Consider the following 22470-nt stretch of genomic DNA (forward strand, 5'->3'; position numbering starts at 1 on the left):
AGGATATAAAATCAATGCCCAGAAATCAGTGGCATTTCTATACACTAACAATGAGACTGAAGAAAGAGAAATGAAGGAGTCAATCCCATTTACGATGGCACCCAAAAGCATAAGATACCTAGGAATAAACCTAACCAAAGAGGTAAAAGATCTCCCTTAAAACTATAGAATACTTCTGAAAGAAATTGAGGAAAACACAAAGAGATGGAAAAATATTCCATGCTCATGGATTAGCAGAATTAGTATTTTGAAAATGTCAATGTTACCCAGGGCAATTTACACGTTTAATGCAATCCCTATCCAAATACCATGGACTTTCTTCAGAGAGTTAGAACAAATTATTCTAAGATTTGTGTGGAATCAGAAAAGACCCCGAATAACCAGGGGAATTTTTGAAAAGAAAACCATAGCTGAAAAAAATTAAAAAAAGAAAGAAAACCATAGCTGGGGGCATCACAATGCCAGATTTCAGGTTGTACTACAAAGCTGTGATCATCAGGACACCGTGGTACTGGCACAAAAACGGACACATAGATCAATGGAACAGAATAGAGAATCCAGAAATGGACCCTCAACTTTATGGTGAACTAATATGATAAAGGAGGAAATACTATCCACTGGAAGAAAGACAGTCTCTTTAATAAATGGTGCTGGGAAAATTGGACATCCACATGCAGATGAATGAAACTAGACCTCTCTCTTGCACAATACACAAAGATGAACTCAAAATGGATGAAAGATCTAAATGGGAGACAAGATTCCATCAAAATCCTAGAGGAAAACACAGGCAACACCCTTTTTGAACTCAGCCACAGTAACTTTTGCAAGGTATATCCACGAAGGCAAAAGAAACAAAAGCAAAGATGAACTATTGGGACTTCATCAAGATAAGAAGCTTTTGCACAGCAAAGGATACAGTCAACAAAACTAAAAGACAACCTCCAGAATGGGAGAAGATATTTGCAAATGACGTATCAGATAAAGGGCTAGTATCCAAGATGTATAAAGAACTTATTAAACTCAACAGCAATGAAACAAAAAATCCAATCATGAAATGGGCCAAAGACATGAACAGAAATCTCACAGAGGAAGACAGAGACATGGCCAACATGCACATGAGAAAATGCTCTGCATCACTTGCCATCAGGGAAATACAAATCAAAACCACAATGAATTACCACCTTACACCCGTGAGAATGGGGAAAATTAACAAGGCGAGAAACCACAAATGTTGGAGCGGATGTGGAGAAAGGGGAACTGTCTTGCACTGCTGGTGGGAATGTGAATTGGTGCAGCCACTCTGGAAAACTTTGTGGAGGTTCCTCAAAGAGTTAGAAATATAACTTCTCTACGACCCAGCAATTGCACTGCTGGGGATTTACCCCAAAGATACAGATGCAATGAAACACCGGGACACCTGCACCCCGATGTTTCTAGCAGCAATGTCCACAATAGCCCAACTGTGGAAGGAACCTCGGTGTCCAATGAAAGCGAATTGATAAATATGTGGTCTAATTTTACAATGGAATATTACTCAGCCATTAGAAACGACAAATACCCACCATTGGCTTCGACGTGGATGGAACTAGAGGGTATTATGCTGAGTGAAATAAGTCAATCAAAGAAGGACAAACATTATATGGTCTCATTCATTTGGGGAATATAAAAAAATAGTGAAAGGTAATAAAGGGGAAAGGAGAAAAAATGAGTGGGAAATATTAGAAAGGGAGACAGAACATGAAAGACTCCTAACTCTGAGAAACGAACTAGGTGTGGTGGAAGGGGAGGAGGGCGGGGTTGGGGGTGAATGGGTGGCGGGCACTGAGGTGGGCACTTGACGGGATGAGCACTGGGTGTTATTCTGTATGTTGGCAAATTGAACACCAATAAAAAATAAATTTACTAAAAAAATAAATTCTGAACGCTAAACCAGCCTTACAAGAAATATTAAAGGGGATCCTTTTAGTAAAGAGAGAGCCCAAAGGTAACAACTACTAGAAAAGGAACAGAGACAATCTACAGAATCAGCAACTTTACAGGTAATAAAATGGCACTAAATTGATATCTATAATCACTCTGAATTTAAATGGACTGAATGTTCCAATAAAAAATATATGGAGGGATCCCTTGGTCTCTCAGCAATTTGGCGCCTGCCTTCAGCCCAGGGCATGATCCTGAAGTCCCAGGATCGAGTACCATGTCTGGCTCCCTGTGTGGAGCCAGCTTCTCCCTCTGCCTGTGTCTCTGCCTCTCTCTGTCTGCGTGTCTCATGAAGAAATAAATAAAAATCTTTAAAAATATGGTATCATATTGGATAAAGAAAAGAAGACTCATCTATGTGCAATGAAACGCCGGGACACCTGCACCCCGATGTTTCTAGCAGCAATGTCCACAATAGCCAAACTGTGGAAGGAGCCTCGGTGTCCATCGAAAGATGAATGGATAAAGAAGATGTGGTTTATGTATACAATGGAATATTACTCAGGCATTAGAAATGACAAATACCCACCATTTGCTTCAATGTGGATGGAACTGGAGGGTATTATGCTGAGTGAAGTAAGTCAATCGGAGAAGGACAAACATTATATGTTCTCATTCATTTGGGGAATATAAAGAATAGTGAAAGGGAATATAAGGGAAGGGAGAAGAAATGTGTGGGAAATATCAGAAAGGGAGACAGAACATAAAGACTCCTAACTCTGGGAAATGAACTAGGGGTGGTAGAAGGGGAGGAGGGCAGGGGTGGGGGTGAGGGGGCACTGATGGGATGAGCACTGGGTGTTATTCTGTATGTTGAGGGGCACTGAGGGGGGCACTTGATGGGATGAGCACCGGGTGTTATTCTGTATGTTGGCAAATTGAACACCAATAAAAAATAAATTTATTATAAAAAAGATGTGAGATCTATCTATGCTCTATCTCTCTATCTTACATATCGATAGATATCTATATCATCTATATCTATCTATATATATGCTGTATCTATCTATTTATATCATCTATATATCTATCTTTATAGATAGATATATAGATGATAGATAGGTAGATAGATGATTATGATGATGATGATGATGATGATAGATAGATAGATAGATAGATAAATACAATGGAATATTACTCAGCCATTAGAAGTCATTAGAAATCGCAAATACCCACCATTTGCTTCAACGTGGATAGAAGTGGAAGGTATTATGCTGAGTGAAGTAAGTCAATCAGTGAAGGACAAACATTATATGGTCTCATTCATTTTGGGAATATAAAAAATAGTGATAGGGAATAAAGGGGAAAGGAGAGAAAATGAGTGGGAAATATCAGTAAGGGTGACAGAAGATGAGAGATTCCTAACTCTGGGAAATGAACAAGGGGTAGTGCAAAGGGAGGTGGGAAGGCGGATGGGGTAACTAGGTGTAGGGCAGTGACGGGGGCACTTGATGAGACGAGCACTCGGTGTTATACTATGTGTTGGCAAATCGAACTCCAATAAAATACAAAAAAAAAGTCACAACTCATGGGTCTCTGGATATTCTCAAAGAAGGAGGACGTAACTTCATGTTCTGAGAGTAGGTCTGGAGGCCCAAAATAAAGTGAAAATGTTCTGAACTGCTGCTATCAGGAATGGGACAAAAATAAGAAAATTAGTAAATAGCACAAGGATGGGCAATTGACATTATACAGCATGAAATTAAAGTGGTATCAATTTCATCTCTGCTATTTTGTGTGTTTGTTTTATCAGGAGAGCTTAGCAGTCCATGAGTGTGAAAAAGGGCAAAGCATACAGGGCGTTCCCAGAACTGAGGCACTGCATAGAGGGTGAGACAAAGGGATGACAGCTCAGAGCTACATATGTCAGAGATGATACAGGGAACCAGAATCATGGAGCCAGTTTGAGGTATAGAAGAAAGAAGTCTGAGAGCAGGGAAGGGTACAAGGCCTTCTTTGAGCCTGTTTCCTTTTTCATCAGTAGGGGGCAATGTTAAGCACTGCCTAACAGCTATGTTGTCTGTAAGCATAAACTTTGATAAGGAATAGGCAAGTTGATTGGTTGTAAGCAAGGTCTTTCCCAAATGGGCTAGGAACTAATTCACAGAAAGGTGAGAATTTTCAACTTATCTCTTTATGAAGTATAAAATTCTTGGACTTTCTGGCCATGCAATGTTCTCTCTGCTTGACCATATTGTCAACTCTCAGAGAATTGGACCATATAATTCCTTAACAGTGAGATTGCCCTTGTTTCTCCAATTAGTAGACCAAACCATACAGCACACACATATGCATTACAACTCAACTTCGGGAAAGAAATCCCTCTAGATAAACTTAGAAGTCTCAAACTAACATTAGTTTCCTATTCTAAATACAGCCAGCATGGTCATTTTCCTTGCTATATTCTGAGGATAGCAATTTTCAGGGGGCTCTTAGGATAAGTACTTAAAAGCAGTTAGTTCCCAACGTATTTTGGGAAATGGCAGCCTTGTTTGAATAAATGTCTTCCCTTCCAAAGTGATCTCTTGGAAGGCAACAAAATTCATTTAGTTATATCACTGCTGGGCTGTTCAATTAAACCTCAGCCTGCAGCCTTTATGTACATAGTTTGTAGTAATCCCAGGATAATGCTGTATGAAATAGCCAGATTGATTTACCAGAGCCAATGTTCATTGAGACCTCAACCAGAACTTTCATTTGACTTTAAGAAGAAGAAGGGGGGGTGGTATTAAGGAAACTATGTAGATATCTGGGTTTTTATTTCACGAAGCAAAACTAAACACAAACAATAAAATAACAATAAAAAATCCTCACTGAACAAAACAAACAAAAAGCAATGACATATCACCTTATACCTGTCAGAATGGTTAAAATAAAAAATACAAGCCATAACAAGTATTGGTGAAGATGTGGAGAAATCACTTCATACACTATTGGTGAGAATGCAAACTGGTAGAGCCACTATGTAAAACAATATGGAAGTTTTCAAAAAAATTAAAAATAGAAATACTATATGATCCAATAATTCTGCCTTTGGGAATTTACTCACAGAAAATGAAAACACTAAGTTGAAAAGATATGTATACCTCTATGTTTATTGCAGCATTATTTACATTAGCCATGATATAAAAGCAACTTAAGTGTCCATCGATAGACAAAAGGATAAAGAAGGTGTGATATATATTACGTGTGATATAATATCTGTATATTACACAGCCATAAAAGAGGATAAATTTATGTCTTTTGAGACAAAATGGTGAACCTAGAGGGTATTAAGCTAAGTGAAATATGTTAAACTAAGAAAGGCAAATACTGGGGTGCCTAGATGGCTCAGTTGGGTGAATGTCTGACTTCAGCTCAGGTCATAGTCTTGGGGTCCTGGAATCAATCCCTGGACCAGGCTCTCTACTCAGCGAGGAGTCTCCTTGTCCCTCTCCCTCAGCCTCTGTCCTTCTCCTGCTAGTGCTTTCTCTGTCTCTCTCATACACACATACATACATACATACATACATACATACATACATACATAAAAAGACCATATCGGGCCAAAGAAATGAATAAACAAAAAGTAGAATCAGACCCATTAATGCAGAGAACAAACTGATTTTTGCCAGAGTGGATGTGTGAGGAGATGTGAGAGATACAGGCTTCCAGTTAGGGAATAAAAGAAGTTTAAAAGGCACAGTAAAAGGACTATAGTCAATGACATTGTAATAGTGATATAATTGCAGCTAAACTTGTGGTGAACACAGAATAATGTATAAACTTGTCAAATCACTATGTTGTCTACCTGAAACTAATATAACACTGTGTGTCAACTATACTAAAAAAAGACAACAAACAAATAAATAAGATTCAACCATAAGAGAAAATCAGACATAATGGAAAGAGTATGTGATCTGTGTGCAAGTTCCAACTTGAACTTCCTAACCGTGAGCTCCTGGGCAAATAAATGTCCCTTTATGATTTTCAGTTTCTTCTGTAGAATGAGAGTAATTATAGCTATCTCATGAGATAGATATGGGATTCAATTACAAAATGTGTGTTAAATTCTTGTGAATTGTATCTGGCAAATATGATTTAATTAGTGAATGTCACTTTCCCCTTTACTGTCTTTATCTTCTTAACCTACAACATGACAGGCATTGTCTCCAGCCTTATTATCATCAGTCCAGAATTTTTCTTTCTTTGTGATTGTGCAACCCAGGACACCCTCTATCTCCACACATACAAACTCTCTTCTCTGTACAAGGTATCTTCAGTACAAGATGGTCCATTGCAAGGATCACCAAAAGAAAGGATTGCTCACCTTTGACCACAAACTTCACAATGTTGCTGCGCTGCTCAGAGCCTACCCGGCCTTTGGCAGCACAGAAATAGGATCCAGAGTCAGCCACCATAGCATGCTTGAAGAGTAGAGTACTCAACACTGCTACTTTGATAGGTTCTTGATTGTTGGTCTGTTCCTTGTACCAAACATAACTGATGGGAGGAGAACCCCAAGCCTGGCATTGAAGGCTAATCCTCATTCCCTGGGGCACTGTGAAGCCATAGCCACTGCCAGTCGTCACTGTGGGTTTGGAAACAGAGACTGCAAAAGGAAGACAAAAGCAGAGGCTCTGGGAAGTTATAAGGATATGTGAAGACAAGGCTGAGTCATCCTTGCTGGGTACAGAGATAATTATATATCTGCAAAGGACAATAAAAGGGGCTACTTATTAAGGAGGAGAGTAAGAAATAGGATAATGTAAATAAAAATAGCTTCCTTTGGAATATTAGGTACTGTTTTGTGTTATCAACATTTTGGATAATCCAGAGTTAAAATATATATATATATATATATATATATATATATATATATATATATATATATATATATATATATAGAGAGAGAGAGAGAGAGAGAGAGAGAGAGAGAGAGGTTTCTTTAGGCTTTAGTGGACAGAGATTTTGGGTTGTTGGCACTTTTGGATTATCAGGGATTACCAGGACCAGGGTTTTCACGAAACTGTCAAATCAGCAAAATGTATCTTGACTAAACCCAGTATCCCTTTCACCAGAGCTTCTTTGTCAGCATCTATTTACCCTCTAATATCCTGATTAGATAGATATACTCATTTTTATGACTTTCAAGAACCAGAGCCCAAGGAGGGCAACCAGGGTGTGGATGCTAAAATTTCTGGGACACTTGAAGGGGTAGAGATTTAAAAGCCAGAAACCCTTCCCAACATTTCTTAAATTATACTATGAGAGTGATGACCCTGAGGACCCTCTGCCTTTCCACATTTCCTGATTAATACATATGACTGATAAAAGCCTGTGTACAAGTGAACAAAATTATCTGGGTTTCTAGAGGTTTTCTAGGATTACTGTCTTCTATTTGGTCTTTGTCTATCAGTGCTTTCCTACTCTCACAGTGACTTACCTTTCTGGATGCGTAGATCGATGATCTTATCTCTCACCACTTGGTTGCCACTAGGGGTCTGCCAAGTGACTTCACACGTGTAGTGGCTCCGGTCATCCATTTCCAGGGTGTTCAGTTGGAGGGACACATCTCCTGGAACCTCGTGATTCACTTGCAGGCGGCCTCGGTACTTTGCTAGCTGGATATGGTCTCCAGAGGAATCACGTAGGAAGATGGTGACTGGGTCCCAGCCACGTTGTACTAGCCACTTTACCATGACTTGAGTGTAGCCTTGCAGAGGACCATAGGTGCAGGGAATATTCACATCCCCCTTCCAAGGCCCTGTCACACTTTCAGGTGCTTCCAGGATGGGATGGCCTGAAGAGGAGGAAGAAAGCAGACATAGATGGCACACCCACCTGGGAGCTAGGATGGCAGTGGAGGACTTCAAGAGGCTTCTGAGACACCTCTCAAATTTCCTTCCATCATATTTTCAGATTTCATGTTCCCTTTTGTTCTCTGCCAGCCTTCCCATCAATCAGAAACAGTCCTCAGAAGGAAATCTCCCAGCACTGTTTGGCTCTTGACAGTTTAAAATTCCTTTCCTGTCACTGCTTTGCTTTGAGATGACGCTGGATAAGTCACTTTCCACCATGAGGACCCATTTTATTAATCTATAATGTAGAGAGTATGAATGGAATGATCTCTAAGCTTTCTTCAAACTCTGAAATTCTGTAAGTCTATAAAAAAGAACTTCTTTCAATGTTTTTCAAAGGAAGCATAGGAGCAAATGTTGAAAAGTTGTATCTGGGATATTTTACTATGTAATTATATACCTGGAGAAATGTGGGGACTACAGACCTAAGAAAGAAAGGGCCATATTCCCTGCTTATTTCCTATTGCTCCCTCAGAAAGTCTCAGTATTTAGATCCCTAACGCTAAGCTCTTCTTTGGAAGGAAGGAAGGACACAGACAAAGGACAATTCTGAGGGTGGAAATTTGTGTGAAATGTTTAACAAAAATCATTAGTTATTGTTGAATTTGAAATCTGCACTTTGTAAACTTGACCTTTTTTTCTGACATCTCTTTCTGTATTTCACTTTTGGTTTCTTTTAGGTTTCACCAAATGTATATTGGAAAATTCCATCCTGAGGAAGAATGGAGAGGAAAATGTCTGAAAAGGAAAAAGGTCTGAATAAAATACTAGAGCTGGCTGTGGTAAGGATGGTAGTAGGACCAATAGGAGATTGCTCATTAGTGTGCTGGGGAGGGAAGAATAGGGGAGAGGAATTGGGGGTGTGACAGAGCCATCATTTCCTACTAGAAATTTTCATTCATAAGCTCTTATTTTGAGGATTTTGTGTTTTATTTAACTTTAACCAGGAGTGAGGGATTGTATGTAGACAATTTCTTTATATCTGTCCTAGAAGAAGGAGGTTCAAAATGTAAGATGTGGGATCCCTGGGTGGCGCAGTGGTTTGGCGCCTGCCTTTGGCCCAGGGCGCGGTCCTGGAGACCCGGGATCGAGTCCCACGTCGGGCTCCAGGTGCATGGAGCCTGCTTCTCCCTCTGCCTATGTCTCTGCTTCTCTCTCTCTCTCTCTGTGTGTGACTATCATAAATTTAAAAAAAAATTTAAAAAAATGTAAGATATTACTGAATAAATGCCTGTTATGTAGCCCAATATTCCAAGGCTTCAGTCAAACAGATAGTAGGATGGGAGGATTCTTGCTCTCAGAATTTATTGCCAAATACTAAGTACCACTGATGTGGTGACACTAGCCTGTGTCCTCATCAGAGATTCTTAAAACATTACCAGCATATTTTGGCCAAGGTAAAAGTGTTGAGTAAAAAGAGTAAATAAACATGAGACCATGTTGTTAAATCCACCACATAGTTTCTGGAGTGTTTCAAATTGAGCAGGGAGCAGAACTCTGACCCACAAATGGGAATGCGATAGGGGAAGATTTTGGTTTGTCCTAACAATGAACTTGATAATTAATCAGAACTGTTTATTGAATGACTAAGTGGTCTGGGAGAAGTAGTGAGCTTTGTTTAGGTCTTGGACAGCATTACTCTTTAAGGTCCCTTCCACTTCTAGATGGTTCAGTGCTTATAGACTACAATGGAAATGGAAGTTAAATAATTTTATTTTCTAGGTGGTGGTGAACTTTCACCAGATGGTAGTGAGTTTTACTGTTCTATTGCTGGTCCAGACCACCATATGCATACAGACATGGATTATCATCATCATGAACACATATGTGTCACTTGCAAGCACACACATACCAGCCTTAAGCCCCATGAAAACCATCTAAGCCTTTTGGTTTAAAGTGCTCTTTTTTTTTTAATGTGCTCTTTCTTACTAATCTTCTTCCAGCTCTCCCAAATCTGCTGCCTCTCCTCTGAAAAGCGTTCTCACACTCTTTTCCTGACAAAAGGGCAGCAATCTGTTGTGAGGACATCTGGAACAGCTGAAAATGCCTTTGTTATGTGTTTGTATGTTTTCTCTCTGATCTTGGGGGAACTGCTTGTATAACCCTCTCTGGAAACTTCCTGGGGATTCTTATATAGTCCACTCTGGTCTGTCAATATTGTAAATAGCCAGTCTCAATTTTTCAGTCTTGAAAGTCACTTCTAAAAGTAGGTCACAGTTGACTCTTTCCCCTACATTCCAGAATAGGGGTATGGGACAGGGTTAGTAACCAGATTTCTAAGAATTACCTGTTTTTTCCCCTTTTATTTTTTCTTCCCCTCTCCTACCTTCTTTCCTTCCTTCAACCCTTTCTTCCATCTAGCTTCTATTCTTCCTCCTTCTTTTTCTTGTTTTCTCTTCTTCCTCCTCTTGCTTCATTGGTATCACAAAGAGGAAGTGTAGGGTAGGCACAGGGCATCACACACACAAAGACCTTGTACTCTGATCTCCAAAGTGAAGGTAACCTCAGTATAATTGACTTACACCTTCTAACTATCCTTGTGGTTCTCAGAGAGACTAGGGAAACACTGAAGAGTAGCACCTAGCGAGATCAGGAAAATAGCAAAAGACTACATGATGTAGTAAGAAGAATAACACCAATAAAAGTCCAAGGTTTGTCTTAACATGTGACCTGTGTCACCACATCTCTGTGCAACCTTGAGTAAATTGCTAAACCTATCTGAGCTTCAGGTCATCAATAAAATGGAGGTAATAATAAGCCTTCCATGGAGGGTTATTTTGACGATCAAATGAGCTTATAGCTGTGAAAGCACATAGGATAATGGCTAGCATTCAGTAAGTGCTGGATAAATGCCAGATCTGTCTCATACCTTCAAAAGAAACTTGTATTGATTCTTCTTATATTATAGAAGTCCCCTATATGTCTTCCCCAGAGTGGACAGATTGATTAGATTAGATTAGATATTTGTCAGCTCTAATGATGACCTGAAGGAGAAGTTAGCACATGAGAAGGTAAACAGCTACCCTCACCGACCTGAGGGAACCTCCAAAGTTATGGGGAGGAAATAGGCCATCGTTGGATTATAAGGCAGTTGAAAAGGACAGAGTAGCCTGTATCTACAGCAACAGGGCTGACTTGATAGCCAATATGAAATGTTGGTGAAATTAAGCAATACACCTATCTTTGCTGGAAGACTGGGTAGGGAAAATCTATTTCAGGAAAACCTCACCTCCTGGGGGAATATTCTGCCCATTATAGATCCAAGAAAACCACCAAATTTTGAGATATTTGGTGTAACAGAGCTTGAGGTACCAGGAAATACAGAATTTGAAGAATTCTAGAATGGCAGAGCTGCAAAAGCTTTTAGTTGCTTTCCTCCATAATACACATAGACGAGCTGAGAGAGAAACATGATTATCCAAAGTCATAGAAAGCAGGAGCTGAGCTCGGCCTAGAGGCCTAGAATAAAGATGCTACACTGCCTTCTTACCTTATTCATCTAATATCCACAACTGAAACTAGTAACCCCTTACTTGAGCCTACTTGACATGGCTTAAAGAATGTTATTCTAGGATAATATCCACCTAAATTCCTAGGAAAAGAATCCCTATCTGCTGGCTACTTTCTGAAAAGCCTTTCCCAGTCCTTGCTCTCATTTCTCAGGGAAAAATTGATTTTCTTCAAATATTATACCCCCACAGGAGGAAAACCAGGGCTAAGCATCGACTCAAGGGGCTTTATTGAAAAAGAATTTAAGGGAGGAGGGGCAAGATGGCGGAAGAGTAGGGTCCCCAAATCACCTGTCCCCACCAAATTACCTAGATAACCTTCAAATCATCCTGAAAATCTACGAATTCGGCCTGAGATTTAAAGAGAGAACAGCTGGAATGCTACAGTGAGAAGAGTTCGTGCTTCTATCAAGGTAGGAAGACGGGGAAAAAGAAAGAAACAAAAGGCATCCAAGGGGGAGGGGCCCCGCAAGGAGCCAGGCTAAGGTCGGGCGAGTGTCCCCAGGACAGGAGAGCCCTGTCCCGGAGAAGCAGGAGCTGCACCAACCTTCCCAGGTGGAAAGGCGCCCACAGGGAGTTAGAGCAGGACCTCAGGAGGGTGGGGATGCCCTCAGGCTCCCTGAGACACTAACAGATACCTACACGCCCAGGAGAGTGCGCCAGGCTCCCTAAGGGCTGCAGCGCGCACTGCGGGACCTGGAGCAGCTTGGAGGGGCTCAGGCGGCGGCTCCGCGGAGGGGGCTGCGTGGCCCCGGGAGCAGCTCGGAGGGGCTCAGGGGTGGCTCTGCGGAGAGGCGGCTGTGCGGCCGGGAGGGTAAATCCAACAGCGCAGGCCCCAGAGCACAGGGCGCCAGGACACAGCCCAGGATCCAGCCTCCCCCGGGACAGGCAGAGGCCTGGAGGGCCCATGACAGCAAAGACGCTCCTGCCCCAAGCTGAGCAGATCAGAGGCCCCGCCTCAGAGCCTCCAGGCCCTGCAGACAGAGAGCTCTGTAGTTACTGTGGGGGCTGAATCCAGGTTTCCAGAGCTGCCACAGCCACTGGGGTTGTTCCTCCAGGGGCCTCACGGGGTAAACAACCCCCACTGAGCCCTGCACCAGGCTCCCCCAAGTGCTAACACCTGAAAATCAGCACAACAGGCCCCTCCCCCAGAAGACCAGCTAGACGGACAAGTTCCAGGGGAAGCCAAGGGACTTAAAGTATACAGAATCAGAAGATACTCCCCCGTGGTTTTTTTTTTTTCTTTCTTTTTGATTAATGATTGCTTCCCCCACCCTTTTTTCCCCTTTCTTTATTTTTCTTTCTCTTTTTCTTCTCTTTTTTCCTTTTTTCTTCCTTTTTTCTTTTTTCTTTTTCTCTTTTCTTTTCTTCTCTCTTTTTTTCTCCTTTTCCCAATACAACTTGTTTTTAGCCACTCTGCACGGAGCAAAATGACTAGAAGGAAAACCTCACCTCAAAAGAAAAAATCAGAAACAGTCCTCTCTCCCACAGAATTACAAAATCTGGATTACAATTCAATGTCAGAAAGCCAATTCAGAAGCACTATTATACAGCTACTGGTGGCTCTAGAAAAAAGCATAAAGGACTCAAGAGAATTCATGACTGCAGAATTTAGATCCAATCATGCAGAAATTAAAAATGAATTGAATGAGATGCAAACCAAACTAGAAGTCCTAATAATGAGGGTTAACGAGGTGGAAGAACGAGTGAGTGACATAGAAGACAAGTTGATGGCAAAGAGGGAAGCTGAGGAAAAAAGAGACAGACAATTAAAAGACCATGAAGACAGATTAAGGGAAATAAACCACAGCCTGAGGAAGAAAAAACTACGTTTAATTGGGGTTCCCGAGGGTGCCCAAAGGGCCAGAGGGCCAGAATATGTATTTGAACAAATCCTAGCTGAAAACTTTCCTAATCTGGGAAGGGAAACAGGCATTCAGATCAGGGAAATAGAGAGATCCCCCCTAAAATCAATAAAAACCGTTCAACACCTCGACATTTAATAGTGAAGCTTGCAAATTCCAAAGATAAAGAGAAGATCCTTAAAGCAGCAAGAGACAAGAAATCCCTGACTTTTATGGGGAGGAATATTAGGGTAACAGCAGACCTCTCCACAGAGACCTGGCAGGCCAGAAAGTGGTGGCAGGATATATTCAGGGTCCTAAAGGAGAAGAACATGCAACCAAGAATACTTTATCCAGCAAGGCTCTCATTCAAAATGGAAGGAGAGGGGTCCCGGGGTGGCTCAGCGGTTTAGCGCCTGCCTTTGGCCCAGGGCGCGATCCTGGAGTCCCACAATCGAGTCCCACGTCGGGCTCCCTGCATGGAGCCTGCCTCTCCCTCTGCCTGTGTCTCTGCCTCTCTCTCTCTATGTCTCTCATAAATAAATAAAATCTTTAAAAAAAATGGAAGGAGAGATAAAGAGCTTCCAAGACAGGCAGGAACTGAAAGAATATGTGAACTCCAAACCAGCTCTGCAAGAAATTTTAAGGGGGACTCTTAAAATTCCCCTTTAAGAAGAAGTTCAGTGGAACAATCCACAAAAACAAGGACTGAATAGATATCATGATGACACTAAACTCATATCTGTCAATAGTAACTCTGAACGTGAACGGGCTTAATGACCCCATCAAAAAGCTCAGGGTTTCAGACTGGATAAAAAAGCAGGACCCATCTATTTGCTGTCTACAAGACACTCATTTTAGACAGAAGGACACCTACAACCTGAAAATAAAAGGTTGGAGAACCATTTACCATTCAAATGGTCCTCATAAGAAAGCAGGGGTAGCCATCCTTATATCAGATAAACTAAAATTTACCCCAAAGACTGTAGTGAGAGATGAAGAGGGACACTATATCATACTTAAAGGATCTATCCAGCAAGAGGACTTAACAATCCTCAATATATATGCCCCGAATGTGGGAGCTGCCAAATATTTAAACCAATTAATAACCAAAGTGAAGAAATAGTTAGATAATAATACACTTATACTTGATGACTTCAGTCTAGGTCTTTCTACCCTCGATAGGTCTTCTAAGCACAACATCTCCAAAGAAACGAGAGCTTTAAATGATACACTGGACCAGATGGATTTCACAGATATCTACAGAACTTTACATCCAAACTCAACTGAATACACATTCTTCTCAAGTGCACATGGAACTTACTCCAGAATAGACCACATACTGGGTCACAAATCGGGTCTGAACCTATACCAAAAGATTGGGATCGTCCCCTGGATATTCTCAGACCATAATGCCTTGAAATTAGAACTACATCACAACAAGAAGTTTGGAAGGACCTCAAACACGTGGAGGTTAAGGACCATCCTGCTAAAAGATGAAAGGGTCAACCAGGAAATTTTTCTTTTTTTTATTTTTTATTTATGATAGGCACACAGTGAGAGAGAGAGAGGCAGAGACACAGGCAGAGGGAGAAGCAGGCTCCATGCACCGGGAGCCCGATGTGGGATTCGATCCCGGGTCTCCAGGATGGCGCCCTGGGCCAAAGGCAGGCGCCAAACCGCTGCGTCACACAGGGATCCCCAACCAGGAAATTAAGGAAGAATTAAAAAGATTCATGGAAACTAATGAGAATCAAGATACAACCGTTCAAAATCTTTGGGATGCAGCAATAGCAGTCCTAAGGGGGAAATACATCGCAATACAAGCATCCATTCAAAAACTGGAAAGAACTCAAACACAACAGCTGACCTTACACATAAAGGAGCTAGAGAAAAAACAGCAGATGGACCCTAAGCCCAGCAGAAGAGGAGAGTTAATTAAAATTCGAGCAGAACTCAACGAAATCGAGACCAGAAGAACTGTGGAACAGATCAACAGAACTAGAAGTTGGTTTTTTGAAAGAATTAATAAGAGAGACAAACCATTAGCCAACCTTATTAAAAAGAAGAGAGAGGAGACTCAAATTAATAAACTCATGAATGAGAAAGGAGAGATCACTACCAACACCAAGGAAATACAAATGATTTTAAAAACATATTATGAACAGCTATACGCCAATAAATTAGGCAATCTAGAAGAAATGGACGCATTCCTGGAAAGCCACAAACTACCAAAACTGGAACAGGAAGAAATAGAAAACCTGAACAGGCCAATAACCAGGGAGAAAATTGAAGCAGTCATCCAAAACCTCCCAAGACACAAGAGTCCAGGGCCAGATGGCTTCCCAGGGGAATTCTATCAAACGTTTAAGGAAGAAATCATACCTATTCTACTAAAGCTGTTTGGAAAGATAGAAAGAGATGGAGTACTTCCAAATTCATTCTATGAGGCCAGCATCACCTTAATTCCAAAACCAGACAAAGACCCCACCAAAAAGGAGAATTACAGACCACTATCCCTGATGAACATGGATGCAAAAATTCTCAACAAGATACTAGCTAATAGAATCAAATAGCACATTAAGAAAATTATTCACCATGACCAAGTAGGATTTATCCCCAGGACACAAGGCTGTATCTTTGGGAAGATACAGATGCAATGAAATGCTGAGACACCTGCACCCCAATATTTATAGCAGCAATGTCCACAATAGCCAAACTGTGGAAGGATCCTCAGTGTCCATCGAAAGATGAATGGATAAAGATGTGGTTTATGTATACAATGGAATATTACTCAGCCATTAGAAACGACAAATACCCACCATTTGCTTCAGCGTGGATGGAACTGGAGGGTATTATGCTGAGTGAAGTAAGTCAATCGGAGAAGGACAAACAGTGTATGGTCTCATTCATTTGGGGAATATAAATAATAGTGAAAGGGAATATAAGGGAAGGGAGAGGAAATGTGTGGGAAATATCAGAAAGGGAGACAGAACATAGACTCCTAACTCTGGGAAACGAACTAGGGGTGGTGGAAGGGGAGGAGGCCGGGGGGTGGGGGTGAGTGGGTGACTGGCACTGAGGGGGACACTTGACGGAATGAGCCCTGGGTGTTATTCTGTATGTTGGTAAATTGAACACCAATAAAAAATTAATTTATTAAAAAAAGAAAAAAATTAATTTGAGAAAGAGGGGACAGTACTGAAGCCCATTCTGGGTATAGGAACTGGACTTGGAAGAGCAAAACCTGGGGCCTATGTAACAATTCTAAAGAAAGGAAAGGCTTTCTGGGCATAGGCCTATTTATAGAGCCAATTCTGGGTCCCTTTTTAAATCTTCCTCTTCTCACCATAACATAAAGTGAGCTCTTCCCAGAATCCCACATCTCCATGTCTGGCCTCTCTCCCTCTCTTTGGTTGACTCCTGGATAGAATATTAGCTTAGATAATAAGTGTTAATAAAATATTTACAATGTTTATAAAATAAAATTTATTTTTTATTATCATTTATGTTCATATTTTAAAAAAATAATTTATTTTTATTATGATTATTTCAACATGTGTCTTTGACCTAGCAGCTGATTCTGGCCCCTAGAAGCTTTTTAGAAGTGAATCTACAGTTCTAAAGTGCTGCTCAGCTGGCAGGGTCCTTTGAGGCCAGCCAAGCTGACCTCCTCACTGTAAAAATAGCCTAGAAACACTGAGATCCAAGGAGAGGGAATGTGTTAATGGTCCAGAGCTTCAGGTTTATAGTGTTGAACACTCCACACAAAAGGAAGACCTGCTTCCAGGTCTAGAGGACTTCACAGGCTGAGGAGGAAACAATATACATGAGAGCACTCACATGTAAACATACACAATTTACCTTTAACATGTACAGGATGTTACCCTGAGTCCCAGTCCTGTCTCTGTATGCATTAGCTCAAGCTAACAGATTTGGAGAAAATAGAAAGGGGTACTCTAAACATGTTAGAGAATGAAAATATTTTATCTGTTAAAGAAAGCACTATTATTTAGTAGTAGTAACTCTGCCACTAATTCTCTGTGGCCTGGAGCCCAGTTTTTCCCTCCCAGGAGACTTAATTTAATATCCCTTTTACCTTTAGGTTCTAGAATTTGATTTGTCACAGATAGAGTAGCACAATTTGAGTCAGCTATGAAAAGCTGAGTTCTTATCACATAGGAGACACCAAGCTAACATACATCTGGCCTCTCCCTCTAAAGATATGGAACAAGCAGAGATTCAGCAAGAACACCTTGGGGTGTTCTTGGGTCTCACTTAGCTATTACTTAGGCTTAGCTACCTAAAAATCTGTCTCAATTCTCATGGATATAAAAGAAGATGGAGAAATACCCAAGGACATAATGTTTCTATGGGATAGTCAGACCTCTTTTAGGATATATATCCAGCATTAATTTCTCAAAGGTAGCCTGGAAAAACTGGTCCATATTCACACGGAAGTGAGTTTCCCCAGGAGGTGGTAAGAAACAAGACTTGTGAAGACCAGTTGAAGGAGTTAGGGCTTGTTTATCTTGGAGAAGAGATGAATCAAGGGGACATGATGTCTGCCCTCAGAACTCTAAAGGGTTGTCACAGCATCGAGGGAGTAGATATGTTCTATGTGTCTCCAAGGAACACAGTTGCAGACTTAGGATAGAAGCCACAAGGAAATGAATTTAGTTAAATACAAGGAAGAACTTCTTAACATTTGGAACTGCCCTTGTATAGACTACATAGTCTGGAAAAGTGGCCAATTCTCAGTCACTGGACATATGTGAACAGATATTTTGAGCACTGTTCATAGCAGTGAAGAGTGGGTTTAGGCCAATTTTAAGGTCCAATCTAGCTATTAGACAACATTCCTTCTTTGAAGGTTATGCATCTTAACAAGCATCAAGACCTGGAGACAGAGGGGTTAAGGTATAACTATAGAATTTCAGGTGAAAGAAAATGGAGGAGGGATTTGGGTGGCATTGAGCACCTTCTTAATGTCCCAGAGATATGGCAAGTACTAGAAAATCATGTGGATGTTTTTCAAGAGAGGATCCTTTTCATTTTTTCCCAAACTTACCTCCTGGCTTCTTCAGCAGTCTTCACCTACTCAAAGCTGAAAGAGTCTGCAGCACTATGTGAGAACACTCGCCTATTCAGCAGAAATAGACTTTCCTCAGTAGCCATTCAGTTCCAACCCTCCAGCCTTTTTCCCATGCCAGCAGTGGCAACCAGTCCCCTTCTGCTGCCTTACCATAGGTAACCACTGTTAGGTGGCCCAGGAACAGGAGGCCCAGTAAGAGCCCCATCACAGCCAGAATCCCTTTTGTCCTTTCTTCTAGACTCCTGATATCAAAGTTGCTTAGACTTCTGATGGCTGCCAGCGTCTGTGCCTACTCAGTTCCCTTCCTCCTCTATATCTCTCACTTGGACTCCCAGCCCCATCTCACATTCTCCTTCCTTCCCTATTTCAGCACAAGTCACATGAGCACCTCTTCCCTCCCCTGCCTGGGATTGGAGGTTCAGGGTGAGTGAAGCAATTCTTCCCCCTGCTAGGATATTGACTTGACTTTCCATGGAACCAATAGGTCTCTCTGGTCTTTGGTCTCCCAGGCTGTGTTTATTTTGAGTTTCTTCCACAAGACTCAGAGGTTTGAGGGGGGTGACCTTTGGGATGAGTTTTTTCTCTCCAATATAGGGGTATTTTCCTTTTTGGTGGGCCTGGGAGGAGAGATCAACATTGCTGACCTGTACAATATTCAGCAGTCAACTTCTGCGTGATACACCTATGCAAATGAACAGTCTTGGGAGTTGGTGCCTGTGGCTTCAGATTTTAAGAGATTAAGCGTATGAAAGAGCTTTCTACAAATTAAGGCTTAAATAATTGGCAAGCCCGTGGGTAAAGTTGCATGAGGGATATATACTCCCATATCTCATATTCAGAAAGCTCTTTGAATCACTTTTCTCCAATAGCTCTACCTCTTTGGTGGTAAGTGTGCTCATTAGGATTCTATTATTTATTTCTTTAAATATTTTATTTATTTGAGAGAGAGAAGCAGGCTCCATGCAGGGAGCCTGATGTGGGACTCGATCCCGGGACTCCAGGATCACACCCTGGGTGGGAGTCAGGCACTAAACTGTTGAGCCACCCAGGGATCCTGTTTATTTTTTAAAGGGAAAGCTAAGCTTAACATCTAGTGTACTCACCCATTCACCTGGTAGTGGTATGCTCTATTAGGTTGAACTTTTCAATTTCTGTCTGGCCTGGTGATTGTATTTTTGAACTACCTCTGGCCTCTTATTAGGACTTTCTAGATGTGAAGGTAAAGAAATGTCCTAGGAAACATGCACAGCATTTCTTTGGGGAAGAATTTCAATCATACAGTGGGATCAGTAGCCCTGAGAAGAACATTGAAGAGGAAGTCAGGAAACTTGGAGAAGAGCCTGGCTCTGCATCTACTTCATTCTGAGAATTTGAGCAAGTTAAATCTGAACATCAGCTTCCTCAATTACAACCAAGGCACTATTAGATTTGATGTTTATAGCATTTCAGATTTTTAAAAATCAAACTACACAATACATACAATAACAACAATAAAAATGATAGCCACTATCTTTTTTATTGGAGTTCAATTTGCCAACATATACCATAACACCCAGTGCTCATCCAGCCAAGTGCCCATAAGTGAATTCTTTATAATTAAGTCTGATTTTGATTTCTCTCTCTCCTTCACTGCCTCTCTTTCCCTTTGCTCACTTGTTTTGTTTTTCAAATTCCATATACAAGTGAAATCATATTCTATTTGTCTTTCTCTGACTATTTCATTTAGCATTATACTCTCTAGCTCCATCCATGCTGTTGCACATGACAAGATTTTATTCTTTTATTTTATTTTTATTTATTTATATATATTTATTATTTTATTTTATTATTTTTCTTTTTAAAGATTTTATTTATTTGTTCACTACAGACACACACACACACACACACACACACACACACACACAGAGGCAGAGGCAGAGGCAGAGGGAGAAGCAGGCTCCATGCAGGGAGCCCAACATGGGACTGGATCCCGGGTCTCCAGGATCATACCCTGGGCTGAAGGCGGCGCTAAACTGCTGGGCCACCAGGCTGCCCTTATTTTATCATTTTATTTTTAATTTTTTATATCTTATTATTTAGTTATTTATTCATGAGAGACACACACATTGACAGAGGCAGAGACAGAGGCAGAGGGAGAAGCAGGCTTCATGCAGGGAGCCTGATCGGCTCGGGGCTCCGGCTCTGGCTCCATCCGGGATTCCGGGATCATGTCCTGAGCCAAAGGCAGACGCTGGACCACCGAGCCACCCAGGTATCCCAGCTATAAATATCTTCTTAATCGTTCATGAATCAATGAACACTTAGGCGGCTTCCATGTCTGGGCTATTGTAAATAATGCTCTGGAAAATAGAGGTGCATGTATCTCTTTGAATTAGGATATTCATTGGTAATTGAATTGGTATTCATTGGGTAAATACCTAGTAGTGGAATAGCTGGATCATAGGGCAGTTTTATTCTTAACTTTTTTAAAAAAATATTTTATTTATTTATTTATTTATTTATTTATTTATTTATTTATTTATTTATTCTTGAGAGACAGAGAGAGAGAGTGTGTGTGTGTGAGAGAGAGAGAGGGAGGCAGAGAGAGGAGCAGGCTCCATGCAGGGAGACTGACGTGGGATTCGAAACCAGGACTCCAGGATCACACCCTGGGCTGAAGGCAGTGCTAAACCGCTGCACCACCCGGACTGCTCTATTTTTAATTTTTTGAGGAACCCCCATGCTGTTTTTCCAGAGTGTCTGCACAAGTTTGCATTCCTACAAAGAGTGCAAGAGGATTATACTTCCACTACATCTTCACCAACACCTGTTGTTTTCTGTTGTTGATTTTAGCCGCTCTGACAGCTGTGAGGTGATACCTCATTGTAGTTTTGATTTGAATTTCCCTGATGATTAGCACTGCTCAGCATCTTTGCATGTGTCTGTTAGTCACCTGTATGTGGACTTGGAAAAATGTCTATTCATGTCTTCTGCTCATTCTTAATTTTTAAATTTTTATTTATCTTTTATTTTTTATTGGAGTTCAATTTGCCAACATATACCATAACACCCAGCGCTCATCCCGCCAAGTGCCCCCCTCAGTGCCCATCACCTAGTCACCGCAACCCCCCGCTCACTTCCCCTTCCACTGCCCCTTGTTCAATTCCCAGAGTTAAGTCTCTCATGTTTTCTCACCCTCACTGATATTTTCACTCATTTTCTCTACTTTCCCTTCATTACCTTTCACTAATTTTTATATTCCCCAAATGAATGAGACCATATAATGTTTGTCGTTTTCTGACTGACTTATTTTATTCAGCATAATACCCGCCAGGTCCCTCCACGTCGAAGCAAATGGTAGGTATTCGTCATTTCTAATGGCTGAATAATATTCCATTGTATACATAGACCACATATTCTTTGTCCATTCATCTTTCGATGGACACCGATGCTCCTTCCACAGTTTGGCTATTGTGGACGTTGCTGCTATAAACACTGGGGTGCAGGTGTCCTGGCGTTACACTGCATCTGTAACTTTGGGGTAAATCCCCAGCAGTGCAATTGCAGGGTCATAAGGCAGATCTATTTTTAACTCTTTGAGGAACTTCCACACAGTTTTCCAGAGTGGCTGCACCAGTTCACATTCCAACCAACAATGCAAGACAGTTCCCCTTTCTCCACATCCCCTCCAACATTTGTTGTTTCCTGTTTTGTTAATTTTCCCCATTCTCACTAGTGTGAGATGGTATCTCATTGTGGTTTTGATTTGTGTTTCCCTGATGGCCACTGATGCAGAGCATTTTTTCATTTGCTTGTTGGCCATGTCTATGTCTTCCTCTGTGAGATTTCTGTTCATGTCTTTTGCCCATTTCAGGATTGGATTTTTTGTTTCTTTTCTACTGAGTTGAATAAGTTCTTTATAGATCTTGGATACTAATCCTTTTTCTGATAAGTTATTTGCAAATATCTTCTCCCATTCTGTAGGTTGTCTTTTAGTTTTGTTGACTGTTTCTTTTGCTGTGAAGAGGCTTCTTATCTTGATGAAGTCCCAATAATTCATTTTTGCTTTAGTTTCTCTTCCCTTCATGGATGTATCTTGCAAGAAGTTGCTGTGGCCAAGTTCAAAAAGGGTGTTGCCTGTGTTCTCTTCTAGGATTTTGATGGAATCTTGTCTCACATTTAGCTCTTTCATCCATTTTGAGCTTATCTTTGTGTATGGTGTA

The 22470-nt window shown here is 41.1% G+C and overlaps 1 protein-coding gene across 6 annotated transcripts in view; it reads right to left on the reverse strand.

The window, feature by feature from the left end:
- VSIG4 (V-set and immunoglobulin domain containing 4) overlaps positions 1–18613 on the reverse strand; it is a 60008-nt gene extending 41395 nt beyond the window's left edge. For 3 of the 6 annotated variants that reach the window (XM_038587588.1, XM_038587589.1, XM_038587585.1), the window contains exons 1-3: positions 18419–18612; positions 7406–7762; positions 6290–6571 (exon numbers count right to left, since the gene is read on the reverse strand). In XM_038587588.1, coding sequence (XP_038443516.1) covers positions 6290–6571; positions 7406–7762; positions 18419–18473 — 694 coding nt within the window. In that variant the 5' untranslated portion in view covers positions 18474–18612. Of the gene's footprint in view, positions 1–6289; positions 6572–7405; positions 7763–18418 lie in introns of all 6 variants that reach the window. The other 3 variants (XM_038587586.1, XM_038587587.1, XM_038587584.1) reach the window with 1 other exon arrangement.
- Between the last annotated feature and the right edge of the window lie 3857 nt (positions 18614–22470).

This window comes from Canis lupus, chromosome X, assembly GCF_011100685.1.
Source record: "Canis lupus familiaris isolate Mischka breed German Shepherd chromosome X, alternate assembly UU_Cfam_GSD_1.0, whole genome shotgun sequence".
NCBI lineage: Eukaryota > Metazoa > Chordata > Mammalia > Carnivora > Canidae > Canis > Canis lupus.